The 26,925-nt window shown below is 39.6% G+C and overlaps 1 protein-coding gene and 1 long non-coding RNA gene across 2 annotated transcripts in view; both read right to left on the bottom strand.

Annotated features, from left to right (window-relative positions):
* The window catches only part of AKAP12 (A-kinase anchoring protein 12), a 92,128-nt gene extending 72,041 nt beyond the window's left edge, over window positions 1-20,087 (bottom strand). The window contains exon 1 of the mRNA XM_032485171.1: window positions 19,760-20,087. Coding sequence (XP_032341062.1) covers window positions 19,760-19,921 — 162 coding nt within the window. The 5' untranslated portion in view covers window positions 19,922-20,087. The remainder of the gene's footprint in view (window positions 1-19,759) is intronic.
* LOC116665444 lies at window positions 13-19,464 on the bottom strand. The gene is made up of 3 exons (XR_004322067.1): window positions 19,454-19,464; window positions 14,012-14,014; window positions 13-407 (listed from the first exon to the last, which is right to left on the bottom strand). It is a non-coding gene; the product is annotated as an uncharacterized LOC116665444 (long non-coding RNA).
* Window positions 20,088-26,925: the final 6,838 nt, after the last annotated feature.

The raw sequence follows: 26,925 nt of genomic DNA, 5'->3' as shown, positions 1-26,925 counted from the left end.
TATTATTTGGAAATAAAAGGAAATGAAGTACTGATACATGTTACAACATGGATGGACCTTGCAAACACTACACTATGTGAAAAAGGCCAGACATACAAGGTCACATACTATGAGAGTCCATTTATACGAAATGTCCAGAATAGACAAATCTTTATAGATAGAAAGGAGATTAGTGGTTACCAGGGACTAGGGGGAAGGAGAAATGAGGAACGGCTGCTCATGGTACAGTGTTGCTCTGGGGGATCAAAATGTTCTAAAATTGACTGTTGTGATGCTAAATGTACTAGCACTATGAATGTACTAAAAAAAAACCCCACTGAACTGTACACTCTAATTGTAAATTATACACTTTATTGTAAACTGTAGGTATGTGAATTACTTCTTAATAAAGCTGTTATTTTAAAAACCTGGAACAATTAACAGTCTTCCAGAAACTGAGACTAGGAAATACCTCAGAGGGAAAGTCACTCACAGATATCTTCCTGGAGTAAATATATCTGTTCATTTCCCACTAATCACAAATAAGATCTACAGTGCTTCTTGAGCAACAGTAAAATGTCACGACAAATCAGATTTAAGTAGTGTTGATTCCCAAAGGAAATAAAATACATTCTAACTATGAAAGTCTCCCCAGATGTTTTGGCAAGTTCTTAGGATAGAAATAAACACTAAATTTGGAGGGAGGACTGAACAGGATGACAAACAAGTCTAAAGTGCTATCAAAAGATATTCTGCACTAAATTTTAAAAATTTAGGAAGGATTTAGAAACCTTAAAAAAAAAAATCTTAAACTCAGGTGACCTTTTGGCATCCATCTTTGAATGGGCTGACTGACAGGTTACAGTCATCTTTAAAAAGACAGCTAAAATCTAAGAAGAGCCATTTGTAGTGTCTCTATTCATATGTCCACAGAAATCTTTTATGAAAAAGATTCACCTAAGCTTGAACATCTTTCATCTTGGTGATGAGATTTAGTCATTAGACATTAAATGTTTCCCACACCTGGTGTTGGGGGCAGCTTCCTCCCAGCTTTCTTAACATGGAATTTATATTACCCTAAACTCTCATATGCCCCCAGTTCTAATTTTATTTCCATAATATTAAAACAAGGGTTTGAAAGTGGGTCAAATACCTGGCAAATTATTAACACAGGTCTGTTCCAAAATTGAAACACTGCACGAAAGTTTTCATATAATGTAGGTATTTGATTAGATGTCATACTGTCTCTTGTAAGCAAAAAGATCAATATTGACAGATTTAGACTAAATTTAGTTAGGTATATAGCTGCCAAAGTTTTATTTTTGTTTTAAATACACATACTTGAGAACATGTCCCATTGTTTTAATAATGGTGACTTGCTTGGTCTCATATGAAGGTCCCCAGATCTCTCTTAGTAGGAAAGAAAAACATAAAGTGAGTCTTGGGGGGGCACAGGTAGCATCTGTCAGGCAGGAAGGTGATGCCCAGTGAGTGTGTGCAGGAGTCAGAGAAGCTGAGGAGGGTTCAAGGATGATCACTGAGCTCTCTCCATCTGCAGTAGCTGAAGAAAGTCAGGGAGCCCAATGGCAACAGAAAAAATTGGAAATCTGGAGACTTTGCCTTTGAACTGTCTTAGCTGCCACTGAAAACAAACCACAACCTACACCTTCCTCGCAACCTCACACTGTAAGTTCTTGCCATTAACCCTATGAAAAAGCCTCGTTAATTAACAGTGACACTAACTTGCCAACTCGTGAGAACAGCTATGGTGTCCGTCCATGGTTGCATTCTAGACATTTAACAGGCCCTGATAACAGATCCAAAATGGTGTACAATGGCTATCGACACAAAATCAGGTCCTTTGTCCTACAAACCTGTAACTTACTTTGCAAAACTTGTCCCAGGATACATGGCTGGCATTCTGAAGATCACCCTTTGCAAAATAACCCTACTCCAAGCCCCACGTTCTCTCTGTTCACCAGGGTTTTGTGAATTCTGCTGTGACGACTGTCTCTCAAGGACCTGAAAATGTTCATGAGTCTTTTAAAGACCAAAATCTACACTTCTGACTTTAATGTAGCAATATCTGGCACTAAAATGTGACCCTGAGGACTAAGTACAATACTCCAGATGGCCGCTGACCTGGGCAAACCACAGTACAGTATTTCTATTAATACAGCGTAAGAGTGTATTTCAAAATGCTCTGTATTTATTAGCCCCTTTCTCTCATTTTGTATTATAGTCAACAAAAAATCAATCAGCCCCCTAGCGTTTTACTTCCTTTTAGCTTTTAAACTAGATCTTTTTTCATGCTAAATTCTCTTCCACGTTGATCTCTCTGCTGGTTTCTCAATAAGCTTAAAAAGCAACATATTAAAGAGAGCTTTAAAAGTTGACACAATCTAACACACTGCCATTCTAACACTTCTTCATTTTCACGTGCTCCTCTCAACTTTTAACCACATGCATATACTTTCCATATAACTGCTGTTGTGGAGGACAGTTCTGCTTATTTCCCCCATTTTTAAACCATAACCATTTTCTCAAGTTGCTACAAATTCTCCTCATGTGTCCCTTAATGACAAAGGATCAAGTATATGTACCACACATAATTCACTTACACCGATCTTTAAATATCTTAAATAAGACAGTGATAAACATTTGTAACACACATTTTATGAAACTTAATTTACCTTCCCTGATATTATCTATTTGCTGAATTTTCAGAATTAAGTGCACTACAACAAAGGATGTGAACACTCATACGGTTGCCAAATTGCTCCACAATTTTTTTTTTTTTTTTTTTTTTAAGCATGGGAATTGATGCAATTTCATCAGGGTGTTTTTCTTCTATCCACCCTCCTCCCCTCCCCCCACCCCACCTTCCACAGATCCAATACCTCTCTCTGTCTACACTGCTTGCCTTGGGTCGGCCTGCTCTAGTGGGCGGAGCTAAACTGGCTTTCCTCTTTATCCCAAAGCATATCAACCATACCTATGTTTGAAAAAAAGACATAATCCAGCATTTGCTTTCCAGTCTACCTTTTTTATTTTTTGTCAATTTGAGACCTCTGTCTTCACTTCTGATGCAAGCTGATAAAATATTAACTCACTCTTTAGGCTAACTGGTCAATTATGTTTATTCAACTGTATGTTTCACCAGATCACATTTAAGGAGAGTTACTGAACTACTCAGTTTTGTCAGACCTCTCGTGAAATCCACACTCTCCATCATCCATTTCCCCAAAATCTTACAGTCCAGGAACTGGACAACCTCTATCACAATAAAAAACCAAGAAAAGAAAAAAGAAAATTAAATAAATTTGATTATTCCTAAGTGAACCTAAGCTGACCCCAATGATCACCATTTTTTTTTCCTCACACATTTGTTGATGAATCCATTCTAGGCCAGGAAGGATGTTATAATCACCATTATCTGTGGTTCCTTCTGATAAGGGTGACTGTCTTGGGGACGGATGGGTAAGGAGACTTCTGTATGTACTGTTACATTTTTAACAAGCATTATTATTCTTGAATTTTAAAAACCTGAATTTAAACGAAGTGGTCCCTTCTCCAGATAAGGTTAATATATTCACATTTATTGTCTTCTGCTATATTTTTTCAAGTTCATTTTCTTCTGCTATATTTTTAATCTGCTGGATTGAAGTTAGTTTAGCTAACTGATTTAATAGGTCACGAAATTCCGACAGTGACTAAAGTTCAAGAAAGTAAAAGGAGTTCCCTTCCGTTACTTTCAAAAATTTTTTAGAAGGGGCCAACTGGATTCCTTCATGAAGGGAAAGTCATAAGCAACTGTAAGAACCTAAGTCAGGTCAGTTAACAAGTTTCACCTGTTTCCAGTTGTTCAATGATACCATTTTTCAATAAAGAATGTTTTGATTACTAAAAACCATTGAACTGTACACTTTAAATGAGTGAACTGTATGTTATGTGAATTAGATATCAATAAAACTCTTGCAAAAAGAAAAGGATGCTTTAATTTGCATATACAAATTTAACTTTGTCCCTAAAACATAAGCGCTTACTACAAATTCTATTTTCTTACTGACTTAAATTCGGTCTGTATCATCCATAGAAATGAGATCTTTGAAGCTGAATTTACTTTTAACCAGAAATATTTCATACATATTTATATTATATAAAAATCTATCTTTAACGTGTATTTGCATATCCTGCTATGTTGATGTAGAATTTATTGGCAAAGAGCCACCTAGAATTTTGCATTACATATAGATCTTAGTCTTTTATGATGCAAGCAAGCAAAAGTTATAAACTGCTTTAAGCAAATATTTTAGAGCCTAATAGGCTTTTGTTTATTGTCCCCAAGGCATGTCAGCCTCCTTCCAGGACCACACCCTGCTCAAGCTCTCATCTTGGGAGGACTGTGGGACCATCCTCCGAGCTGCTGTTCTCCATTCCCTTCCTCTCTTTCATTCAATCCCTTCTGCATATCATCAGCTTTTCTCATACAACAGCCTCCTCTCCACTTGCCCCAAGCTGGAGGCTGCACCAACCGGGAAGGTACAGAATTGAGGTGGGTGGGCTCAGCTTGAAGCGGCAGAAAAACAAAAGGGTGTCCCTGGTGAAGAGATGGACAGTTTCAGGATTTAACAGCTCGTAGGTGTAAGGGGAGACAAGCAGAGGCACAAGATATCTCCCAAGAGTTTGTGGAGCAAAAATGGCTGAAGAAATACCAACAGACAGGAGTTAATATTTGTTGAATGGATGCCCCAAGGACCAGCTTTGCATGGATGCAACTCAAAAAGGTCTGAGTGAGAGAAAGCCCAAGAAGGATGTAATAATTTTCCTGCCGTAACAAACAAACAAAAAACTGCAGTGCAGGAGGGGCTGGGCTACCCTTGGCATAGTGTTCACCTGGGAAATAGTCCTGACAGAGAACGGTTTAAGCTGTTTTAGGACAGAAATTATAAAAGGCTTTAGAGATTTTCTTTTTTCTTTTCTTTTCTTTTTTTTTCTTTTTTTTTTTTTTGAGGTGGGGAGAGGAAAAGGAAAACAAAGAATTTCTAAACTTTAATTCATACCAGATATCTGCTTGTTGAAAATGAAAATGCCAATAAATCAAATGCTTGAGCTTTGTGAGTCAATTGGCCATGTTTCTGCTTTAGACAGAATCCTCCAAATAAAAACTAACCCAAGAATGAATGAATTTATAGCCCAAACTATGTTTTTATACAAATATGATCAAGATGCCACAGGCTGTGTGTAGATCTCAGGGTGCCCACGGTGTTAGAAAACTGACCTCAGTTACGTAGACATTTCTCTGAGGCCATGTTACTGCACGACATGGAAAAGTATTTAAAATCAAACAAAGGCAATAAAAGAGCTTCGCTTTATTGCTACATTCACTGACGGAATGGAAAAAAAAATGGAAGAGCAAAAGAAAGCATGTAAAAAGCCACTGATTTTTATCTTCTCTCTCAACCCTCAAGGTGCACCTTGGGGAATGAAGGATAAAACAGACCCAGGTGTGAGACTAGCGGCAAAGAGGAAACTTCCAGAGGGACAGGCACACCTGCACGCAGAGGGCCTCTCAGATCACAGGATTCCAGGTGCTCCCACTATGCAACTCCCTACATCTCTAAAGGAGTCATACACAGAGGAAGATGGCCAGAAGCAGGAAGACTAATTTGAAGACTAGACAGATCAAGCAGATCTAGAACCCACAGAACTTCATGAGGGCGTGGATGTTGGTAAGTGAAGGGAGGAGCAAGTTGCTTAAGGTACCAGAAGGGAGTTCTCTATGGGAAGAGGATGCAGGCAAAGGGGACAGAAGAAACACTGTTCTGGGAGCAAACTTGTCCAATACACAGAGGCATATGTGGGACTGAAACTTGATGGATATAACTGAGTATTAAAAAACCTGGTTGAGGACAGTATCTCCTAAGGACAAAGCCTTGACCTGGGCTGGCAAATCAGCTGGAATGACCCTTAGGGAGGAAATGTCTTTAGAATGGAATGGGGTTTCTGCCAGTACTGTAGGACGGATGATGCACTGGGAGGTCAGAGCAAAACGGGAAGGGAGAAGATGGAGATTGTAGATGCCTGGCATTCAGTCACACGCAAATGAAAGGGAAAACATGAGCTCTGTGATTTGCCTCTAAACCCAAGGAGCTCTCACAGCTTGGCATCGGCTGTTTCCCCACCCTGGTGGGATGGGAAAAGTGGGGGTGGCTCTGAAATGACCGGTTGGTCCACAAAGATGAATCGGTTGCCATTCACTTGACAGTAGGTAGAGGGATGCATCCTAAAACACCTAGAGAGCGGGGTGCACTGGGATCAGAGGTGCTGCCGAGGGTGTGAGAGGTGAACACAAGCCGTCTTCTCAGCATCACAGCCATGGCCTGTTTCCCACGGCAGTGGTCTCCTTCCCACCAGCCCCGAGCCTGGGAGCTGACCAAACCGGGGCAGCTTGCCCCCTTGTATTGCAATAGTGCATCCAAAGCTCTGTAAATGTTCACTTCGGTGGCTCCTTTTTTAAAGGGAGCTGATACCACCCACCTCACAGAAGTTATGAGCAACCGGTAAGACAGGAAAAAGCAGGTACAAGAGCCCCCAAACTGTCTGGGTCCTCAAACCCGACAAAGTCAGTGAGCTGACAGTCAGTGAGAGACGGGACTCTATTTTTGCTCTTTTATATTTCTGTAGGTACCTGACCCTTAAGGCTCATGCGTTAGTTCATCACCTACAGGTTTCATCCTTGTCATCAACCCAGAAACACGCGCTAAAATAACTGTGTGAGGAGCCCTCAGACATGGACAGAGCACGAAACTGGGACCAGTCTCCCCTCTTTCCCACAAAGGTTATGCTTTCTGTAAGCACAGAAAGTTGCACTGAAAGAAAGAGTCAGCGCGTGGATTTATTAAATTTATTTTTATACATAAGCTCATTTTTAAAATAAACACAGTATCAGTAAATATTTATTAAGAGGCAGGACTCACTCCTTTATGCCTAGATTGAGATGCTCCTGCTTAAATGGCCTAAAGTAATCTCACAAGAACAGCCCTACTTCAATTTTTAAGTTTTCAAAGAAGCGACTTGCTTAAAACTTTAGCTTAGTTACAATCCCAGGATACAGTTATTTGCTTTGATCAGACTCAAGGAAAAAATAAATCAGTGTGCTTCTCAACTTCTTATCCGAGGCCGAAATAAGCCAGCTGGTCAGCTCATAGCAAAGGAATCATAAGCTTTGGGGATTTTTCCTTCTTCATGACCATAAAAAGCAACAAACGGGTGACATTTCCCTTTACTCTTATTTGCCAGAGGAAGAATTTGCAACTCCATTCAAGAAGGCTCTATTTTGACCTTCCCCTGGTCTTCGTTCAAGTTCACATACAGTTACAATACCTCCAGTATTCACTGCAGGAGCTGGAAAGGGTTTGAGGAACACAATAATTTACAGCATTTAACTCCACAGTAGTCCAATTGTCTTTGGCCCCAGAAAATACGGTTAAGGGAAAGTTTCAAGGCATTATGTGACTTGTACTAGGATGCTCAGCTCTACGTGCAATTAACTAAGTGCCACAGAAACTGAGTCTAAAACGTGACTGGACTCCTGCACACAGAAAATAAAAACCATAGCTGCTGCAATTAACTGGATTATCTGAACAATGAAACTAATCCAAAGCATATTCAATCCAAAAGTTTTTAATGATCCTTATTGTTGCTCTTTCTACTTCTTTCTCTCTCACTGCAACCCTCCAGAATATATTAGGAACTCCAGACATAATAAATGAAAAATACGGAACATTTCATCTCAGGATAATCTGAGGCATTTCCAAAATAAGGTACATTTAAGAGCTGGGATATATTTCACATTTCTTTCGATTTTAACCAGATAGTAAGAATCTCTCTACATGTGGTTAATTTGTGAATGAAAATCTGTCCTCCTTGCTCCCACCTCAAAGAGAATAAATTTTCTACTAGCTCAGAACGATTCTCTCAGTCTCAGATGATAAACAGAAAGTTCAATTTAGGTCCCGCCTCCACCCTCACAGATGCAGAAGTAGATCCCAATTATTGGATTCACATTGCCAATCACAGTAAATGCAGAAGTCATACACTGGTGTTCAAATTCTCCACGGTAGAGCCACAAAATACCTCTTCTGGCTTCTCAATCACTGTTCTAATTGTGCTCCTTCACTAGCTGACATTTCCCAGTTGCATTTGGGTAAAGATGTATTATCTACGTCCCCTTTGGGAAAGATATAATTAATAACAATAAAGGCCCTGCAAAGTCCTGCAGTTAAAAAAAATGAATCATTATTCCAAGTTTTCCAAGACTATTTTTCACTCAGTATTTCTCCCAACACAGTAAGGTTCCCCCTTGCCTCCATATTTTATAATTTAGTATTTTTACTATTTAAAAAATTATTTAATGATTTTCTTGCCTCCTTCTCTCAAGCATCTCTGTTCCTCGACAATGCACCATAAATTCCATTTCCTCTGTCTGAGTTTGGGCTGCTATGTGTGGCAAATTACCATAGACCAGGTGGCTAAGCAACAAACATTTATTTCTCACAGTTCGGGAGGCTGAAAGTCCAAGATTAAGGTGCAGGCCAATGTAGTTCTTGGTGAGAGTTCTCCTGGTTTGCAAAGAGCATTACTTGGGGAGTGGGGAGGGGAGCAAGCTCTCTGGTGTCTCCTCTTAGAGGGGCACTAATTCCCTAAGCAGGCTCCACTCTCATGACCTAATTACCTGCCAAAGACTCCATCTCCTAATACCATCCCACTGGAGAGTTTCAACATATGAGTTTTGAGGGACACACTCAGTCCATAACATCCTGCATGCCACCTTTCCTGGTACCCCATATGTGCTCTCTCTTGCCTTTGAGCCCGGTCATGTTAGTGTCTCTTTGTCCATCACTCAGCTACAATTCAGGGCAAAACATGGTTTCCACAAGCTCAGGTCCCCAACAGAGCTTAATCCTGGCAGCAAAGAAAGACCTCCAGTTCACTTAAAAGATGCTCTAATTTTCCTAAATATAGTTACACATCAACTGCCTATTTACTTTTTTTTGGCTGTCTTTTTTTCTGTTTTTAAATTATTTTTTAAATTAATTTTTTAATTCAAGTATAGTCAGTTTACAATGTTGTACAATTTCTGGTGCACAGCACAATGCTTCAGTCATCCGTATACATACATATATTCCTTTTCATATTCTTTTTCATTATAGGCTATTACAAGATACTAAATAGAGTTCCCTGTACTATACAATAGAACTTGTTGTTTATTTTATATATAGTAGTTAGTATCTGCAAATCTCGAACTCCCAATTTATCCCTTCCCACCCCCTGCCTGTTAATTTTTAAACAATTTTTATTCCAAGATTATGCAATAAAGAAAAAACCCACCACAGCTCTGATTTTCTAGTCATTAATCTATAGCCCTAACTCATTGGTTTTGGAGTTGGGAGTGCAAGTGCATACAATGCACCTGTAACTTTTAGTCCAGCCCTTGAGAAGTTAAGTTAGCCACCTACTCTGCCCAAGACTCAAGCACTCTGGGTAAGGAACAAGCAGGGATCCAGCGATCACAGGAACTGCTTGGGAAACTTTCTCTGACAAATGTAATGAATGCTGTAAACCATGACCTACTTCCCTGAATACTTCAGCATTCTTAGAATTCCTCCCTGTCGTGGAGGACTGTTTATCACGCACAGCTCCAGAAATGACTTGAAATCTCTGTCACTCTGCAATTCTAGATAATACTGTAGGTTCTCTTAGCTCCCATTTAGGACAAGCCTCCACTTAGGACAAAAACCTTTTGACCATTCAAAAGGCCTTAGGGTGTCTTTAATTAAATAACAAAAGAACAACCAATCTTCATAGTAATGAAAGCAAAACAAACTTTCTATACTGCAAACGAAACAGACAGATTAACGCTGCCATCAAACTGAATTTAAAGGAAACCTACACTTCTAAAGGTTTGATGACAACAAAAAATCAGACACAAAACCAAATCAGTTTGAGTTTTGCCCCCTTGTAAGTATTTTTTGTTTGAATTTTATACACTAACTTTTGTCAAGATTGGAGAAAAGATCTTAATAATCAAGACTGACTGATTTGGTAAACTTTAGTGGTGACATTTTCTACTGCTTTTTAGTAACTTACTTCATATAAAACAGAACAGAACAAGAACAAAAATTTCCACTCAAATATTTAGATTAACACTATAGGAGTCAGGAACTCATGTCTAAACATTGGTTAAGCATGTCATTTCTGAAGTAATTAAGAAAAAGCCATTATAGACTGTCTAATTCTTAGCAATTTCCTATAGATTACAATCCTTTCTCCACCCACCCCCCTCACCATTTGGTACTGCAGTGTATATCAATTGCAGATTCCACATCTAAGGTTGAACTCATAGCATAGCATTCAATATGCTACTGGTATGGAATAAGACTGTTTTATGTACATACCCAAGTGAAGGATAATTTCAAACATAAGTTTCTTAGGAAGCATTATACAAGCAGTTTGTTACCTTAGTGAAAAATTATCACCCAGAACTGAAAATGTAAAAAAAAAAAAAAAAAAGCCAAGAACCATAACATACATCAACAATCTTGTTTTATGCATCACAACAATATGTATTTCAAAGAGTAGGGAAAACTAGGAAGGACACAATGAAGCATGTCTTCAATAAGGCTGGTCAATATCAGGAGTGAGGACAGAAAATTGATCATGAAGCAGACAAAACCCAGAGCCTCTAATGGCTCAATGCAATAAGAAATCATATGCTCAGACATGAAGAAAAATAGCAAACCATAAATCATCCTCTGAACAACAAACCAAAGGGCAGACGCCGGAGACGGAAAAAATTGCAGGGAAGAAATATCTTCTTTGAAAGGGAAGATAAACATTTGCCAAGCCACCTAGATTCTTTGCCTACAAATGGAAGGAATGCTAGTCAACCATCAGCCTCGCATTTTTAGGTGGACCCAGACGGGCTGGGGTAAAGTGGTCACTGTTGCATGATGAAGCAGAGATCCAACGTCTGTTTAACCCGGTGCCATCTGTTTTACCTAGTCTCCTCTACTAACGGTCACTGTTGGATCCACTTTCCCCAGAAACACCATCAGCTCTTCTGTGCCATCATCTCTTACCCTTTGATATTTGACCTTCCCCTGTGCCCCCAACTCCGCAAGCCTGGACTGGACTGCCCTCAGTGCTGGTGGTCTGGGCTCTGATGCAGACCACTATTTAGAGGAACAGCTGCCCTCTGTGGTTACCTAGACTCTGCTGCAAACCTCTTCTTTATGTTAAAAAAAAAAAAAAAAAAAAGCCTGAGGCTGTTACTATCAAGTGATGGTCTCCCTTTTAAAGATACTCTTGGTGTAAACCCTTGTTTGCTCTGGTGGCTAACACAGCAATCCACAACTGAAACTGACATCATGAGGGGGACATTCTTGTCTATTACAGAAACTGAGGCACTCCACCTTCCAAGTCTTGGAATCTCAGTTGTTTTTTGACCACCCCCATGCCAAGCCGATACCCTGCACCCATCCTGTGCCCCGGCTAATATCTGGCACTTTACCACATCGTGGAACTATCTCCCCTTCCGGTCTCACTTCCCCCCGTGCTCCTAGGATGTCGTCTGTGCTGTGTCTGAGAGGGTCTGCCTCTTTGCTTTGTTCTTTATCAGAAGCCTTCACTTCACTTGGTCTCTGCTGCTTGTGCAGCTCTTGCTCTGATTGGCTGCAACTCTCTCATCAGCTTTCCATTATTCTCTTACAAACATTCAGCTCTTTAATATGCTCTGTACCTTCTGGCCTCCCGACTAATGGCCTTTTATCTGCCTGCAACACTTGCCAAAAATGTTCTTTTCTTTGTACATCAGTTATCTGGACAATTCACTGAATAGACATGTACCAACTAACGGCAATTCTTCTATTGTCTGTCCAACTTATTTGAATCTTTTGTTACTGAATTATTTCCTCTAGAGGGACCGTATACCTCACTTAGATTATGAGGTGTTCAAGAATAATGCTGTGAGTTATTTAACCTCCCAAAGCATTTAGACCAAGGCCTTTCATATGGTAAACAGTTAGGAAATACTTGGTTGACTGTTTTTTAAATGTTATTATTTTTTGTTTGTTTTTTGGAGGGGGGAGGTAATTGTTTGTTTGTTTACTTTATTATTCTTTTTAATGGCAGTACTGAGGATTAGACCCAGGACTTTGTGCATGCTAAGCATACACTCTACCACTGAGCTATACCCTCCCCCCTTGATTGACTATTTTTAATGCATAATGTTATTATATACCAAGAAAACAAATTCACTTCGGAAGACAACACAGGCTCCCCACTTTTTAATATTTATGTATGTATAAACTTATTATAGCCATGAACCAGAGTGACACCTGGGACGTAGAATTTAAAAGTATTTTAAACCATGGGCCTCCCATTAGAATGGAAGATTTTTAGCCACTCTCTAATGCTTTTAACTAAATGTACAAATAAAGAGAAGGAGATTTTTTAAAGTAAAAAGAAACCATATACATATATATATGCATTTGGAAACTCAAGTTTCAACAGGACGGACTATTTAATCAATGGTATTGGAACAACTGGTAACCCGTATGGAAAATGAACTTAGATGTCTCCCTCTAGACATAAAATAATCCATTTTAGTGGACTGGAGAGATGGATATCTGAAAGGAAGCACTTTAACCTTTTTTCAGCACCGAGCTCTTGGATTTCTCTCCTCCTCTTTGTGCCCGCAGTTCTCAGCACAGCACCCAGAGAACAGGAGCCAATAAAGATGTTAATGAAACCAAGAATGAACAGTAAATAAGTGGGGGGAAAGCCAGAACCCTATTCTTCAACCACTTTGTTAGGTTTTAAGATTTCTTCACAGATTTCTGGACCAGCCAAATACCATCAGCTCAGTCATCAGCCACTATCTACTTACCCAACACAAGGGACGATTTAAATTGATAAATGAGGGAGGAGGTTGAAGAGGCAATCAGGTGGGAACGGAAAGTGAACAATGACAAGTAGCTCTTGGCTTAGAAAGGATAAGAGCATCTGATTCAACACCTGTTTACCCTGAATAGTACATTCTATTTAGAATTCAGAATTTTAATTTAGAATATTTCTCTAGTAGCAGCACACTTGTTTTCAATCCAGTAGAATAAAGGAAAGAAATTACGTAGGAGAAATGTTTCCCTTTATTTTCAATTCTGATATGGAGGGGAATACCTAACTCTTTTTACATCGGCTGAAACCCTCCCGCCTAACCACACCACACAAGCTCCAGCCTTAATCGCTCTGTGCTGTTACCTCCAAATGCCTCTTGGGGGCCTCTCTCAGCTCCTACACTGGCTTCCTCAAGGCAATGATGGCCCCACAAGGCAAATCGAAATCCCTGATGAGCATTAAGGCTACAGAATCTCAGACCCAGGGATGGCCTGGGGTTCTGATTGAATACATCTAGAATGGGGCCCAGTGGTGTCTTTAAAAAGCTCCCCAGGTGATTCCATTGCACAGCCAGGTTTGGGAACCACAGAAAATTTAATCTTTAAGTCCTCTCATCGTTTGCAATGTCTGCATCCAACAAACAGAAGATCAGCCAATGATTTAGAGTAATTGCCCCTTCTTAAATTTTGGCTTATCTAATTTAGAAACAAACATAAAATTGACATTTTACTAAAAGCTGGTTAAGTTAGACAGAATGAAATTACAGGGTTTCTTCCATTTGTGTGTGCGTGCGTGCGTGCGTGTGTTTGTTTGTTTGTTAAACATCATTGAGATGTGTGTGTGTGTTTGTTTGTTAAACATCATTAAGAAAATGTAAGGAAGACAAAAACCTTTGAACTTGAATGAATACTTACTTGTATTAAGAGACACCTAACAGTGTCCAGGAAAGGCCCTGTAGTTTCCAGTGCTTTGAACACCTACATTTTTTTCTGGGAAAATATTTATTCCAATTAACAGAGCCAGGCTGTCATCTGTTATGAGAATGAGAACAGAGCCCAGAGGAGGGGCCCACGATCTACTGTTTCCCAGGAGGTCGATTTCTGCTGCCCCCAACCCCTGATTCCAACATTTCATGGATAAGAAGTATGAAGAAATTCTGGCAACTAGATGCTTTTAGATTCTTCCCAGAGGACAAATTTTAAAATTGAAATTGATAGCTAAAGAAATAGGTCATTGCAAAGTAGATCCAAGCAAACAAAATTAAAGACAGTTTATCAATTTGGGAAGGAAAGGGAGTAAATAAGAGCAATGCCTTAGCTCCCTTTTTACTCTAAATTTACTTTTTCTTTTAAAATTCTTTTTCTTGATTTAATTTGGGAGCGGGGGGAGTCTTTACAATTAACTAACAGTAAAATAAACCGTAGCCTTTAATGCTCTAAAAGCCAGTCCAGTTCCTAATGGAGTGGTACCCAGAAGAAAAGCACAGAGCCAACATATGTGACAGGGCACCCAACTTTATCATTAAAAACGAATCGAGAGAACTGAGGTGCAGACTGACAATCGGCTATCCACTGAGGCCAAAGCATCGGAAAGTGAGTGTCAATCTCCACAGAGGAGGGATACAAAATGGTCAAATCTCTTTGGAAAATAAATTTAGCAAGCACTATCAAAATTTCAAATGCATGTAAAGTCCTTTGATCCAGCAATTCCACTTCCAGAAATCTATCTTAGAGATACATCTGCACACATACAAAGATGTCTGAACTAGGACTATTCCCTGTGTCAATTTATATAACAAAAGACTAGGAAAATTTAAATATAGACCCAGGCGATTGGTTAAATCATGATGGAAGTTCAACCCATAAATAAGAAATTTATGTAACCAATCATAACAATGGGGGTAGGTCTTTATGTCCTGTTATGAAAAGATATCCAAACCCTAAAGCTGTAGAATATATGTGATATGATCTTATTTGTTAAAAGGGAAAGATGGGGCTGTTCTTATTAATATACTTGCACATACATACAGTTTTTTAAAAGAGCATGCAAAAAAAGACCAATACTGATTTCAAACTATTGTCAACAGTACTTGAGGGGTGAAAACGAATAGACTTCCCTTTTAACCAGTCTTCAAATTAAGGTTCTCAATCATGAACATTTTTAGAAAAATTAACATTAAATGAATACTGCTCACAATGACTTTAAAGAAAAATCATTTTGTAAGAGTAACCAAGTGCTTTTTCTTTCTTTTTTTAAGCAAGTGCTTTTGATTATCTTTTTATAAACCTTCATGATTCAAGAATGATGATGTCAGGTCTACAGTTTGTTTTAAATAAGTAAACTCAATTATTCATGATAAGAAATACAAAGGTATGTATAAGTGAAATTATTACAGATTAGTATCTCCACTTTAATCCTTTTATTAGATATACTAAAACAAGTAAGAACGTAAGTAGAAAACCCTACCCTTACAGTCTCTAATAAGGTGCTAATTTGCAGGAAAATGGCCCAAAATCTAAACAGATGAGACAAAGAACTACAATTACAAATTTTTAAAGAATTTATTGAAAATAAACTTACACATTTATACGATATAGTGTCTCTTCCTCCCAAACCCAGCTTTTTTTTTTCATATTTTTCTATTGTATTATTTTAAAATGAAACATTCTAATGTATAATTTTTTTAGGCTATAAGAGAATTAAGAATTGGCTTCAAGGACATCTAGGTTTTTTTTTTTCATGAGATAAAAGTCCTGATATACTTTTCTCACAATGCCAAATGCTAGAAATTCTAATTTCTTGCTTCACGAATGACTACAACATAAAGAGTTATATAGATCAAGTACGACCAGTTTAGCTGGGTTTTCCTTTCGTTGGTATTCTGTATCACTGAGTATGTGCTAAAACTGGTGAAGAAAAAGAAACAGTATCACAGTCGCTTTTAAAACAAAACATTTTAGTTCCATCTTATTAATTATCCTATAAGACACCAAACTAGAATCATCTTTATAACATAGTTTAAAGTTATCACAGCCCAGAGACTAGTGGACCCACAGTGAATTCAAAGAGGGAGGACATTTGCGTTCTGTTCCTCACGGAAGAAGGCGTTTCAAGTGGAAATCTCCACTGATCTCACACATCTAAGAGCCTAAAAGGCGGTAATGGATTAACGGAAGACATTGCAATCCCCGAAGGCTCTCACTATCCTAAATGATCATCCTCACACTCACATCTCCAATTTCTGGACTGTGTTCTAATCAGAAAGTAGCACCTCTTGCAATCTGAGGAAAATCAAGAACACAGGTAGCCACACACCAAAACACCGCTCTGTTAACACATAATTCTCTCCTAATCATCTTAAATTCTGGGCCTTGTATGGTAAAACTGGTGACATAATCACACTCTGGCGATCTCCATTCCCATTTTGTAAACACAGGGCAAGTGGGAAACAGCGCACTACGTTAGACTGGGAGAGGAAATATGAAATCCAACTGGCCAACTCAGTTGTCTGTGTTAATGCACAAACAGCACGGACATCCTTAAATCTGCTAATCCGGACAATGGATTCTTCTACTTGAACACATCTTTACGTGAGGGTGAGTCACTGCTCTTGGAACCAAATGGAACCACAGCTTGAAGGAATGACAAGGGTCCCCATCTCCCCACCTGCCAGGGACCTTGGCCTACACAGTTGCAACTGAGAGCTGTTCCAGTTTCAGCTCTGAGTCACTGAGCAGAAAAGACAGAAAGGCGAATTTACAAGATTGTCTGTTCAGACTTAGCCTGGAGCCTGACTCCAGAAATCAAGATCTGCTGGAGATAAGGAAGTTTGTTGTTGGCCAACCTACCCTGCATTGCTACTGGGATGAAAATACTCTTTCGAAGACAAAATTTGTAAAAACAGATGACTGAGGAGTAACATGAGGCTTTGTTTACCACGTGCGTTCAGGCAGTCTCATCCTCCTGCACCCTGCAGTAGCCAAAATGGCCAGCTCTCAAAAATAAACCTGGAAAATAACCAATCAAGCCATTTCCCCTCAGAATTAATGTGTAAAGAGTATCAAAGGTTGGCTGGAAGATAAGACTCCTTCTATTTCCACTGAACTTTATCACAGATAAAAACAAGACTTGTCTCAGTGATTCTGAATGTTAGGCTTGAGTAATCAAGTTTTATCTTCCATATGACCTCCAACTCAATTAGAGTAATGTCTTTTGAGGTGTGAGCACTTAGAAGTGATAAAATTAGCAGAAAAAAAAAAAAGAAAGTAAACTATACTGCTAAATGGGCAGCATGCATGATACAAATATTATTTAGATGGAAAAAAAATCTGCTAACAGCCTTTAATTAATGATCAGCATTCTACTTGGGGGGAAGGAATGTATAAGTCTAAAACTCCCCCAGATGTCCACACATCCATTCAAGAAAGCTCAAGGTGTAATTCATATGAAGTTGTCTCATTTAAGCAACATGCATTTATAATACATTTGTCTATTTGAGATTAAATGCAATTTGAAACTGCAACCAGAACAAGCCATTCTAAAGAAACAGAAATCAAAGTCCTCAAATCTTAATTTTTTTGCTAAATATCCACCTGGTGTGTAAATAACCAGACTGACTTAGTCACTATGTGATAAATGAGACAGATCATGATAACAAGAAAGTCAAAGAAAACAGGATTCTCCAACTTGACAGTCTCCAGTCAAAAGCAGGGAGCCAGTACCATCCTACGTGCCACACATGGGGCAACACCTGTTATGAGCAAAACCAGATATGGTTCCTGCTTCTGGGAAGCATCAGAACCAACAACCAGGAGAACATATATTAATCAAGTCGCTAAACCCACAAAAGTGGAAACTGCTAGAAAGAAGAGTCCATGATGCTATGGAAACCTAGAATGGCCAATGGGACTACTCAGAGGTCAGGAACTGGAGCTGAACAGGGCAAAGAGGAGAGACACGAGCTAGGTGCTGAATCATTCTTAATCAGAGAGCCCTTTTGAAAAGACCTAGGTCCTCAAAACCTGAGTAATTCTGCTTGTTGAAATGAAAAACCACACATTTTCCAAGGATACATGTAAGTGTATTGATTTGTTCCCAAATTGATAACTGGGCAGTATGCCAAAAAGTTCAATGATATTCTGGATGTCATTAAAGTAATTTTTAAAAGGAGGTCATTTAGCTGTTTCAAGATGGTGGTGACTAGGAAAGAGGGAGAAGGATAAAGAGAACAGAATGGAAGGAATATTTTAAATGAGCACATTCAACTTTATTGGGAAGGGAATAAGTATCATGTTCTCAGTGTAAATTGTTAATAAGACCTGAAGGACTGGTAAAAGCCAAGGAAAAAATATTCCCCGATTGCAAGCTTTTAGCCATTCCACCTTACTTTCATTGCTGGACTCTAAATACAGGGTTGCAGCCATTTTGACAGAGTTGGCATGACCAAGTGACGCACAGTAAATATTAAAATGTGACCAAGATCTCAAAAGGATGGTGTATATCAAAGGCACCTCTTAGAAAATCTAGATATGCCTGGCACAGCTAGTACTTGTGAGCATCTATAGGTCTAGGGGCCAGGATTCTACAAGTAGTTCCGTTAACTACTAGAGATAATCTGGTCAGGAGCAGTCTCTCAGCCGAAATTAGACTAGGACAGCTGAAGAGGTCAAGGCAATGAGGTCATAATTCTCTGAAATTTACCTAGATTGCAAAGTTTTTCTATTCCACACTGTAACCATCTGTACTTCCTGAGATAACTCTTAAAGGTCCTCATGTATTCGGTATATCCTCAAATTTGACACAAGAGGGTTTTTTCCCCTATTTAAGTATTAAGTATGGTTACCCACATCTTCCTATAAAAATATCACAAAATGGGTTGGGCAAAGCCTTGCTAATGAACACACACGCTGGGAAAATATCTAAAGGACAATGATCGGAACTAGTCACAATCTTTTCGGCCGTAGTAGCGAAGAATAAATATTTCAGCCTTTAAGACTTAAGACTATAAAATGCCAAATATCTAGGAGGTTCAGCACTGCCTCCATAGACCAGAGTACAGGGAATGCTCGCTTACGCCTCTGACTGCATCCTTGAGAACTTCTCACTACTCCAGTATTTGTTTATCCAACTGAGTCCACAGGCAATGAACGGAGCGAAAAGGAGGACGCTGCCGTGTTTGGAAATCTGTCATCCCCTTTGGAAATGCAGCGTCTGCTCAGGTTTTCTTCTGGCGCTGAGCGAGCTACACCCCAGGCTTTCTGCATCAGAAAGGCGGTGTCTGCTCCAGCCGCTGCCGCAGGAGGACTGGGTACCAAACCCGGGTCGCTCCAGTACGCTGCGGGGAACCCACGGGTGGCGAGTTCGCCAGGAAGCAACACCCATCACGGCTCAACAGCTGACTTTCTGCATGGGGGAAACGGGGGTGGGGGTACCGGGAGCTCAAGACGCCTGGCCGGTGGGTCAGTTCGCAGACTGCCCCACGCAGCTCGCTGGTCTCGGGCTGGGTCGCTCCCACCGGAAGAGCGTGGGGAAAGGCTCTGTTAGCGGCGGGCAAGGGACGGATTTTATTACTGCGGATGGCGCAGTCGCCTCGCATGGTAATCCGCGACAAAGATGCAAGCGCCCCTGCCGCGCTCGCCGCTGCTGTGGTCCCGCCCCGGCACTACAGACCCTAAAAAGCCTAAAAAAAAAAAAAAGGATTCATACTCCAGAGTTTCCAGATAGGCTGGACGGGCCATTAAGTTCTCGCAGGCGGAGATCGGGGGACCCCCGCCTCCCGCGCCCCCGCCTCCCCTGGGGAGGTGGCCCGGCGCGTCCATACCTTGGTGGCGGGGTCCGCAGCGGCGATGGCGGTGTCCCCAGGCTCACCGGGCGCCGCCTCCGCCGCAGAGCTGCCGCCGCTGGGTTCGGGCTCGGCTGGTGTCACGCTCCCCGCCTCCGGCTGCTCCGGGCTCCGCTGCTCGGTGGAGCTCCCGGCGCCCATGGCTTGTCTGCGGTTCTCCCACGCCCAGCTACCCGGTTACGCCTTCTCAAAATCGCAGGGACGCGGAGGAGAGCCAGAAACCGTGCGCCCGCGAGGTCCCAGGAGCGCCTTCCTCTCCCGCCGTCCTCCTCCGAACCCGCCCAGACTGCGAATGAAGGAGACGCGCTCGCGGCAAACTCCTTAAAAGAAAAAAAAAAAAAAAAAAAAAAAAGCCACCTCTTTGCCTCCTCCTCCTCCTCCCCCTTGTTTTTCCCTCGCTTCATCACATGAGCACAGCCCCAGACACGCCTTGCACCAGCATCTCCCCCCAGGCTGCTAGGACCCAAGAAGCAGCCAGAGCCTAGAGCCAAGGGCCAGGCAAGCAGCCCACCCTGACCTAGGGCACCTCCCGTTCGTAAATGGGGACAGGATCTAGGGGACCACCCAGGCCTGCCTACCCGAAGGTGAAGGGAGAGCGAGAAAGAAGGGAGGGCAGAAAGCCCCCCGGGGAGGTCGGATTCGCTGGGGGTTATTAAATGATTAATGACCCAAGGCAGGGCATCTGCTGCAACCGACTTTCAACTCGCCCAGAAGCGTACCAGATCCCCGTTTGCTTTCCTTCAGATTGTTTGCCTCTAGACCATCGTTCCTGCCTCCTCCCCATTAGCAGAAGAAAGGCAAGCGCTCCTTGGCTTCTCCGGAGTCTGACCATATTAGGACACCTCACGTGGCAGGAGCTGGGAACGGAGAGGTTAATTCAGTCAGACCACGGATGAGGTGGGCCAGGCGGCCCCACGCGCTCCTATCACCCGGAACAAGTGATATCAGGCGATGCCATCAGCAACACTGACTGCCTTCCTCCCCTGGGGGGAATTTGGGGGAAGTGAGACTGTTACTGGAAACGGGCCTGTCCTTTGAGGGCCTGATGCTGGAGGTCCAGGCCACTTCTCCCTCGCGCCCCACTGAAGCAGGATGACATATATCTGCTCATTCTCCGTCAGTTTTCCTCCATAGATGAAGGCTCTAAATAATATCAGCTTAAGTGGCTTGTGTTGTCCCTTCCTAGTCTTGAATACTTGCTACATGAATATCTCAGTCAGTCAATAAACATTTGAACTAAATTAAAATTGTAGCTGGATTACCTGGGACATAAGCACGAAGGTGGTGGGGCTGAAAGAAAAATTAGCCCAGTTTTCACAGACAGAATCTCATTAAAAATGAAGAGACTTTGGAATATTGCCACTAGACATCAGATGAATATTCCAGACCCAAATTTAGGACAAACTAGTAGAGAATTGATGTAAACAGTAGTTCAGCACTTGGTTGGCATGTAGTAAAAGCCTAATTAATTGCATGGAGTAAAATGGCTCCTTGGAAACCATAGGTTATTTACCCAGCATAAAACCTTTCTAAAGTTACCATTTTTCTTTGATGGAGTATATAAAGGCCACTTTCTCTGGAATCTATCTCTTAAGAAGAGTATATTTGAAAAATGGTTGTTTTTCAAGACTTTTAAGCATTTCATAAATTTTGACTATTTAGGAACCATTTGAGTACTTATTCTGTGGCAGACATTGTGAATGCACTTTGTGTGTATACTCACATTTAATCCTTACAACAACGTTATGATGTAGATCCTATTGTTCTCATTTTACCAAGGGAGTGGAGGAAAGCAGGCCCAGAGAAATGAAATCAGGTGCTCAAGGTTCCTCAGCTGGGAGATGGAAGAGCTCTCTTGCCAACCACTGCCCAACACTTCACCTCTCTCCACCTTCTGTAGGGAAGCTTCAAATGTGTTCTCTTTTCTCAGAGATGTAAGTAAAAAGTAGTGTTTAGGCCTCACCTAGGATGTTGGCTAAAAATGCTGTTAAAACCTGTTTGAGAATGCATCAGAACCTATGAAAATGCATCACTAAGTAGTGCAAATACTATCAAAATTTCCCATTCTCTGAGATTATATTTATTCAGTTCTTGGGAAATATTTAAAGCTTTTCATATCTACTAGCCGTTGAATTTTCAGAAGAGATGGCAAGGTCAAAGATTTCAAGCCAGCAGTGTACAACCCACATGCTGAAGAAGACATTGCCAGGGTCTGATTAGATAAGCCATTGCTTGCTTTGTGTTTATTTTTCAGGCTGTGAAAATGCTCATATTCTTATTTTTTAACTGCAAAATCTTACTTTAAAAAATGTGCACGTTCTAGTACTCCCTATTCTGCCTGAAACAGCATCATGATAAGGAGATATTAAGAATAATGGGCTCCTTTGTAGATTCACACAAGCACACACATTAACTGCTTTTGGTTTCTAGACTGACCCAAGAATCCTTCCATTCTTACTTGTAGACTGGGGAATTACTTTGTTATTTTTGTAAGGAAGAGTGGTTAGGTTATTTATGGTCCCTAGTAATGAGATGTCCCAAACTTTTGGACATGCTACTTAGTGCTTTAGAAAATTACAAAGCTTATTCATTCATTCATTCTTTCTTTCAACACATATTTATTGAGTGCCCATCGAATGCCTAGCACAGAGTTACTGTGCTTCCCATTCAAGGCTCTAAATCAAGTCACCAAGATATTCTTTTCCAGCGTTTTGGAGACACCTTCAGAATTGCTTGCGTTAGTGATGGAGAGGAAGGCAGCTGTGCTGTATTTTCCACTTCTCCACAGTCCAAGGCTGTCAGTTACCCTGATTTCTCACCAGCAGCCCTTTCTCCTCCAAACTGCAAGACGCAGGTGTCCTCGCACATCCTCTCCCATGGGGCAGTTGGTGGTTGACTTGTTTCCCTGAGAGAGTTAATACTCTCATAAAAACAGTTTGAGATTTCTCAAAAACAAATACACATTGCCCACATCGCAGGCAGAACTTGTATGACTTATGCTTATTTCTCCAGAAAGACAGATCACACAAGATTTGCCAATGAAATTTAGAGCCAGAGCTGCCCATCTTGTGCATACATCAAAACATTTTCAGATATGTTTCAAATGAGCTCACAAATGTAAACACAACCCTTTGAAAGCACAATACTAACTACAATGATGAAAATAGAATTTAAAATCAACACTTAACTCTACCCCGCAGATTCATTCTCTAGCTACAAAGCCTTACAGCAATTTCACTTGGAACTGGCAACTCTTTACCCTTGAAACTATCACTTATCCCTTGCTTTCCCTAAATAAAAAGTCTGCTTTTGTTCTGGAGCAATTACTCTACATCAAGATATCCAAGTCATTTAAGAACCCAGCTCCTACTCTCCTGTCCTGCATTTGCTGATTATTTACCAGAAAACTAGGAGAATTAATTATTTTATTCAATTTATGAGTAACTGATAATCCAACATTCATACAGAAACTACAGGGAAAGTTCAACATACAGATTAAGTTCAAAGGTCAACCTCCTGTGGATATACATCCAGTATGGAGACAAATGTGATTCTTCTAACTTTTAAGGAATGTATTGCTTTGGGATTTAGTAGAAAGCTAGCTATTCATATATCAGTTTCATTTACCAAGATTTTAAATTGGCTCCTGAGTCAAATCTGAGATTACTCTAAAGTAACAAAGTGGAGAAGCCATGAGTTGAGGGTTGGAGGGGGTAAGGAGTTGAGGGGGTGTGTTTAGCTCTTTCATTCATATCATTTATGTCTACATGTTCCTCCCCCTCCCCAGCCACTGTGGAAGCCTTTACAGAAGCAGTTATTTACACAGAACAAATTTAACATAGCTCCCACCACTTTGTTCAAGATGTGTCTAAATATAAACAAATAAATGAATATAATTGAAATGCAGTCACCAATAAGCCAAGATAGCCAATTTGGCTTCTCATTTCCCTAGAGTTGGGCTGCTCTCTACCCACTGCGGAGTGACTAGAACCCAGACACAGAAAATGATTTGCCCAATATGGAGAGAAAATTTCTAAGGGTACATTTTTGAAGGATACCTGAAGGTATCTGAAAGGTTTCTGCACTCCAGGGCAGATCAAGTTACTATAATCCAACAACTTCAAATTTCTTCACAAATTCTACAAAGGGTCTTGTGAATATCCAACCTTTAAAAATATATTTTAACCTATTAATTCTACAAACTTTCATTAAGTGTCAAGCAAAATGCTTGGGCTTTTTCAAAACTGGAAACTGGTTTCATTAAGTCAACATTGCTTACTCAAAAAAAAAAAAAACATTATAGAGACATACACTGTAAATTATTGAGATATTTTTATGTTCTAATAATTGAACCCCTTTGTGAATTTTTAATCTTAGATCTGCTGTATGTTGTTTTTGACATTAGAAAATACTCCAGTTATTTTTTCTTGTGATTAAGAACCCAATGAAAAGACCCAAACAATTACTAAAATTGTATAGAAGAGAGATTGACTATTTTATCCCATTTTATAGATCTCCCATCCAAGTCTCAGTTGGTGTCTTGAGATTCTGTATTCCTGGGAATTGATCTCAATTCTATCAGCTGTGTGTGGTTTCTTTCTTTCTTTCTTTCTTTTTCTTTCTTTCTTTCTTTCTTTTTCTTTCTTTCTTTCTTTCTTTCTTTCTTTCTTTCTTTCATGACTTCTTGTCACTCCTACAAATATAATATCTATAGGAGGGGGTAGCTGTGATAAATCAGAATAAAAGATAGAAAATCAAAAGTGAAACTACATATTCTTCTCCCTCCTTCTCTCCCCTCAACATGTTACTTCATTACAAGTTCATTGAGAGCATAATTAGTTACATAAAAAAGGATTCCAAAATCTAATTTGCTTATGCTTATGCAATGAAAGCTTTGAAAAGTGAAACAATCACTCAGATATTGTTTTGAATGTTATTATGCTCTTGAGAATTCTATGGAAGAAATCATGGGCAAAATATTTGAATTTTACTTTCTCTTGGAGATTTTGAAACTGGTTATTTCAGAGTGTGAAATTATGAAGTGTTTTCCTGAGTAAAGACGATGAGTCAGTGAAAATAATATCCAATAAGTGACTGTAATATCCAGTATTTCAAGCAAAACTTTACAGGAAAAAAATTCCATGATTGGAAGTTGCCAAGAGTCTCTAAGAATATTGTTTTGACAGTTTTATTGAGGTATAACTGCCAGAGAAGGAACTACACACACTTAAAGGGTACAGTTTGATGGTTGTTTTTTTTTTTTTTACTGGGGACTGAACTCAGGACCTTGTGTGTGCTAGGTAGGCACTCTACCACTGAGCTATCTCCTCCCCAGTTTGATGGGTTTTAGGACAAATATATCTATCTTTGAAATTATCACCACAATCAAGATGATGGGCAAAACCATTTACCCAAAAATCTCTCCGTGGGTCTTTGTAATCGTTCTATTCAGCCCCTCCCAAGTGCCCACCTTGTCCTCTCAGGCAGCCACTGGTCTGCATTCTGTCACTATGAAATAACTTGCATTTTTTACTACTTTATAGAAATTCACAGAAATGGAATCACCTACCATATACGTTCTTCTTCTGGCTTCTTTTACTCAGCATAGCCATATTGAGATGCATCCATAATTATATTGAGTGGCTGCATTCAACAATAGTTGCAGGTGATTTTTATTAAAACTTTTTTTTTGCTTATATGGCTTTCTTAAATATTCAGTAGTGCTATGTATCAGTTTTTCTCTTTGTAATGAAAAGATTTAGGCATATGTTCATGATATACATACATATCTCCTCCCATTGAAATCTAGAGAATAAAAATTCAACTGGCATTTGAGTCTGAATTAGAGAGGAAGGAAGTTCCATTCTGTATTCAATAAGCCTGTATTCATTTTATGTGTTTTTCCTGGTTCATATCCCTATTCTAGTCCGAATAGTTGAAGAATTTTTTAAAAATAATTTTATTATCTTTACACAACAGTTGTTAGTTTGGCTGGGAATGATGCATTTTAGGCCATAATTCCAAACTTACATATGACAGCAGTAATTTCTCAATTTAGGGGGAAAATATTATGGAAAGTATAGTTATGTGCCTTAAATGTCATAGCAATGTAAAATGACTTATTAAAAAGTATGTCTTACCTGCTTATATCCATGACCTGGATCGAGGTGTGTGAAATTGTAAAAATTGTGACAATTTCAAACCAATATTAATTTCACACTTTCTGCTACTGATACTAATTTTTGCATTTATCAGATATCTAAAATAACTGATAAAACTATATAATATCATCTCAATTTTGAAAGGATAAAAGCTGAATATATATGTTAGTGTGTGTGTGTATATGCCTAATAAAAAAAACTAGAATGTTATGATAATTCTTTCTGGATGATAGAATTTAAAACGATTTTTTTTTAGAATGCTATGAACTCATCTACAAAACAGAAACAGATTGGCAGACATAGTAAACAATCTTATGGTTACCAGGGAAAGGGGGTGGGAAGGGATAAATTTGGGAGTTTCAGATTTGCAAATGTTAGCCACTATATATAAAAATAGATTTTTAAAAGTTTCTTCTGTATAGCACAGGGAACTATGTTCAATATCTTATAATAATTTTTAATGAAAAAAATGAAAACTAATATATGTATGCATATGCATGACTGGGACTCTGTGCTGTACACCAGAAATTGACACATTGTAATTGTACTTCAATAAAAAATATTTTTTAATGATTTTTTTTTCATTATGCTTGCCTGTTTTCTCCCCAAATTTTCTACATTGAACATGTGTTACTCCTGCCAACAGAATAAAAAAAATGTTAGAAATTTTTAAACTATCTAAGGAAGAGTAAAACCTGAAAGATACACATTCGTATAGTATATTATGACAACCCAGTACACTGTATTCGCAGTATTGAGTGATAAATTATAATACTATAAAGTTTCATAAAGAAATAAACAAAAGAAGAGACCTTAAACATTGAGCAGTAGTTCTCAGACTTGGTTGCATACTAAAATAACCTGAGAGTTTTAACAGATACTAATGCCTGCGTCCCAACCCGAGAGATTCTGATTTAATTGGTCCATGGTGCAATGGGTACTGGATTGTAAAAAACTCCCCAGCTGATGCCAATGTGTAGCCAG

Source organism: Camelus ferus, chromosome 8, assembly GCF_009834535.1.
Source record: "Camelus ferus isolate YT-003-E chromosome 8, BCGSAC_Cfer_1.0, whole genome shotgun sequence".
In the NCBI taxonomy this organism is placed as follows: Eukaryota; Metazoa; Chordata; class Mammalia; order Artiodactyla; family Camelidae; genus Camelus; species Camelus ferus.
Note: the sequence above shows the minus strand (reverse complement) of the source record. Positions and strands in the feature narration are given on the sequence as shown.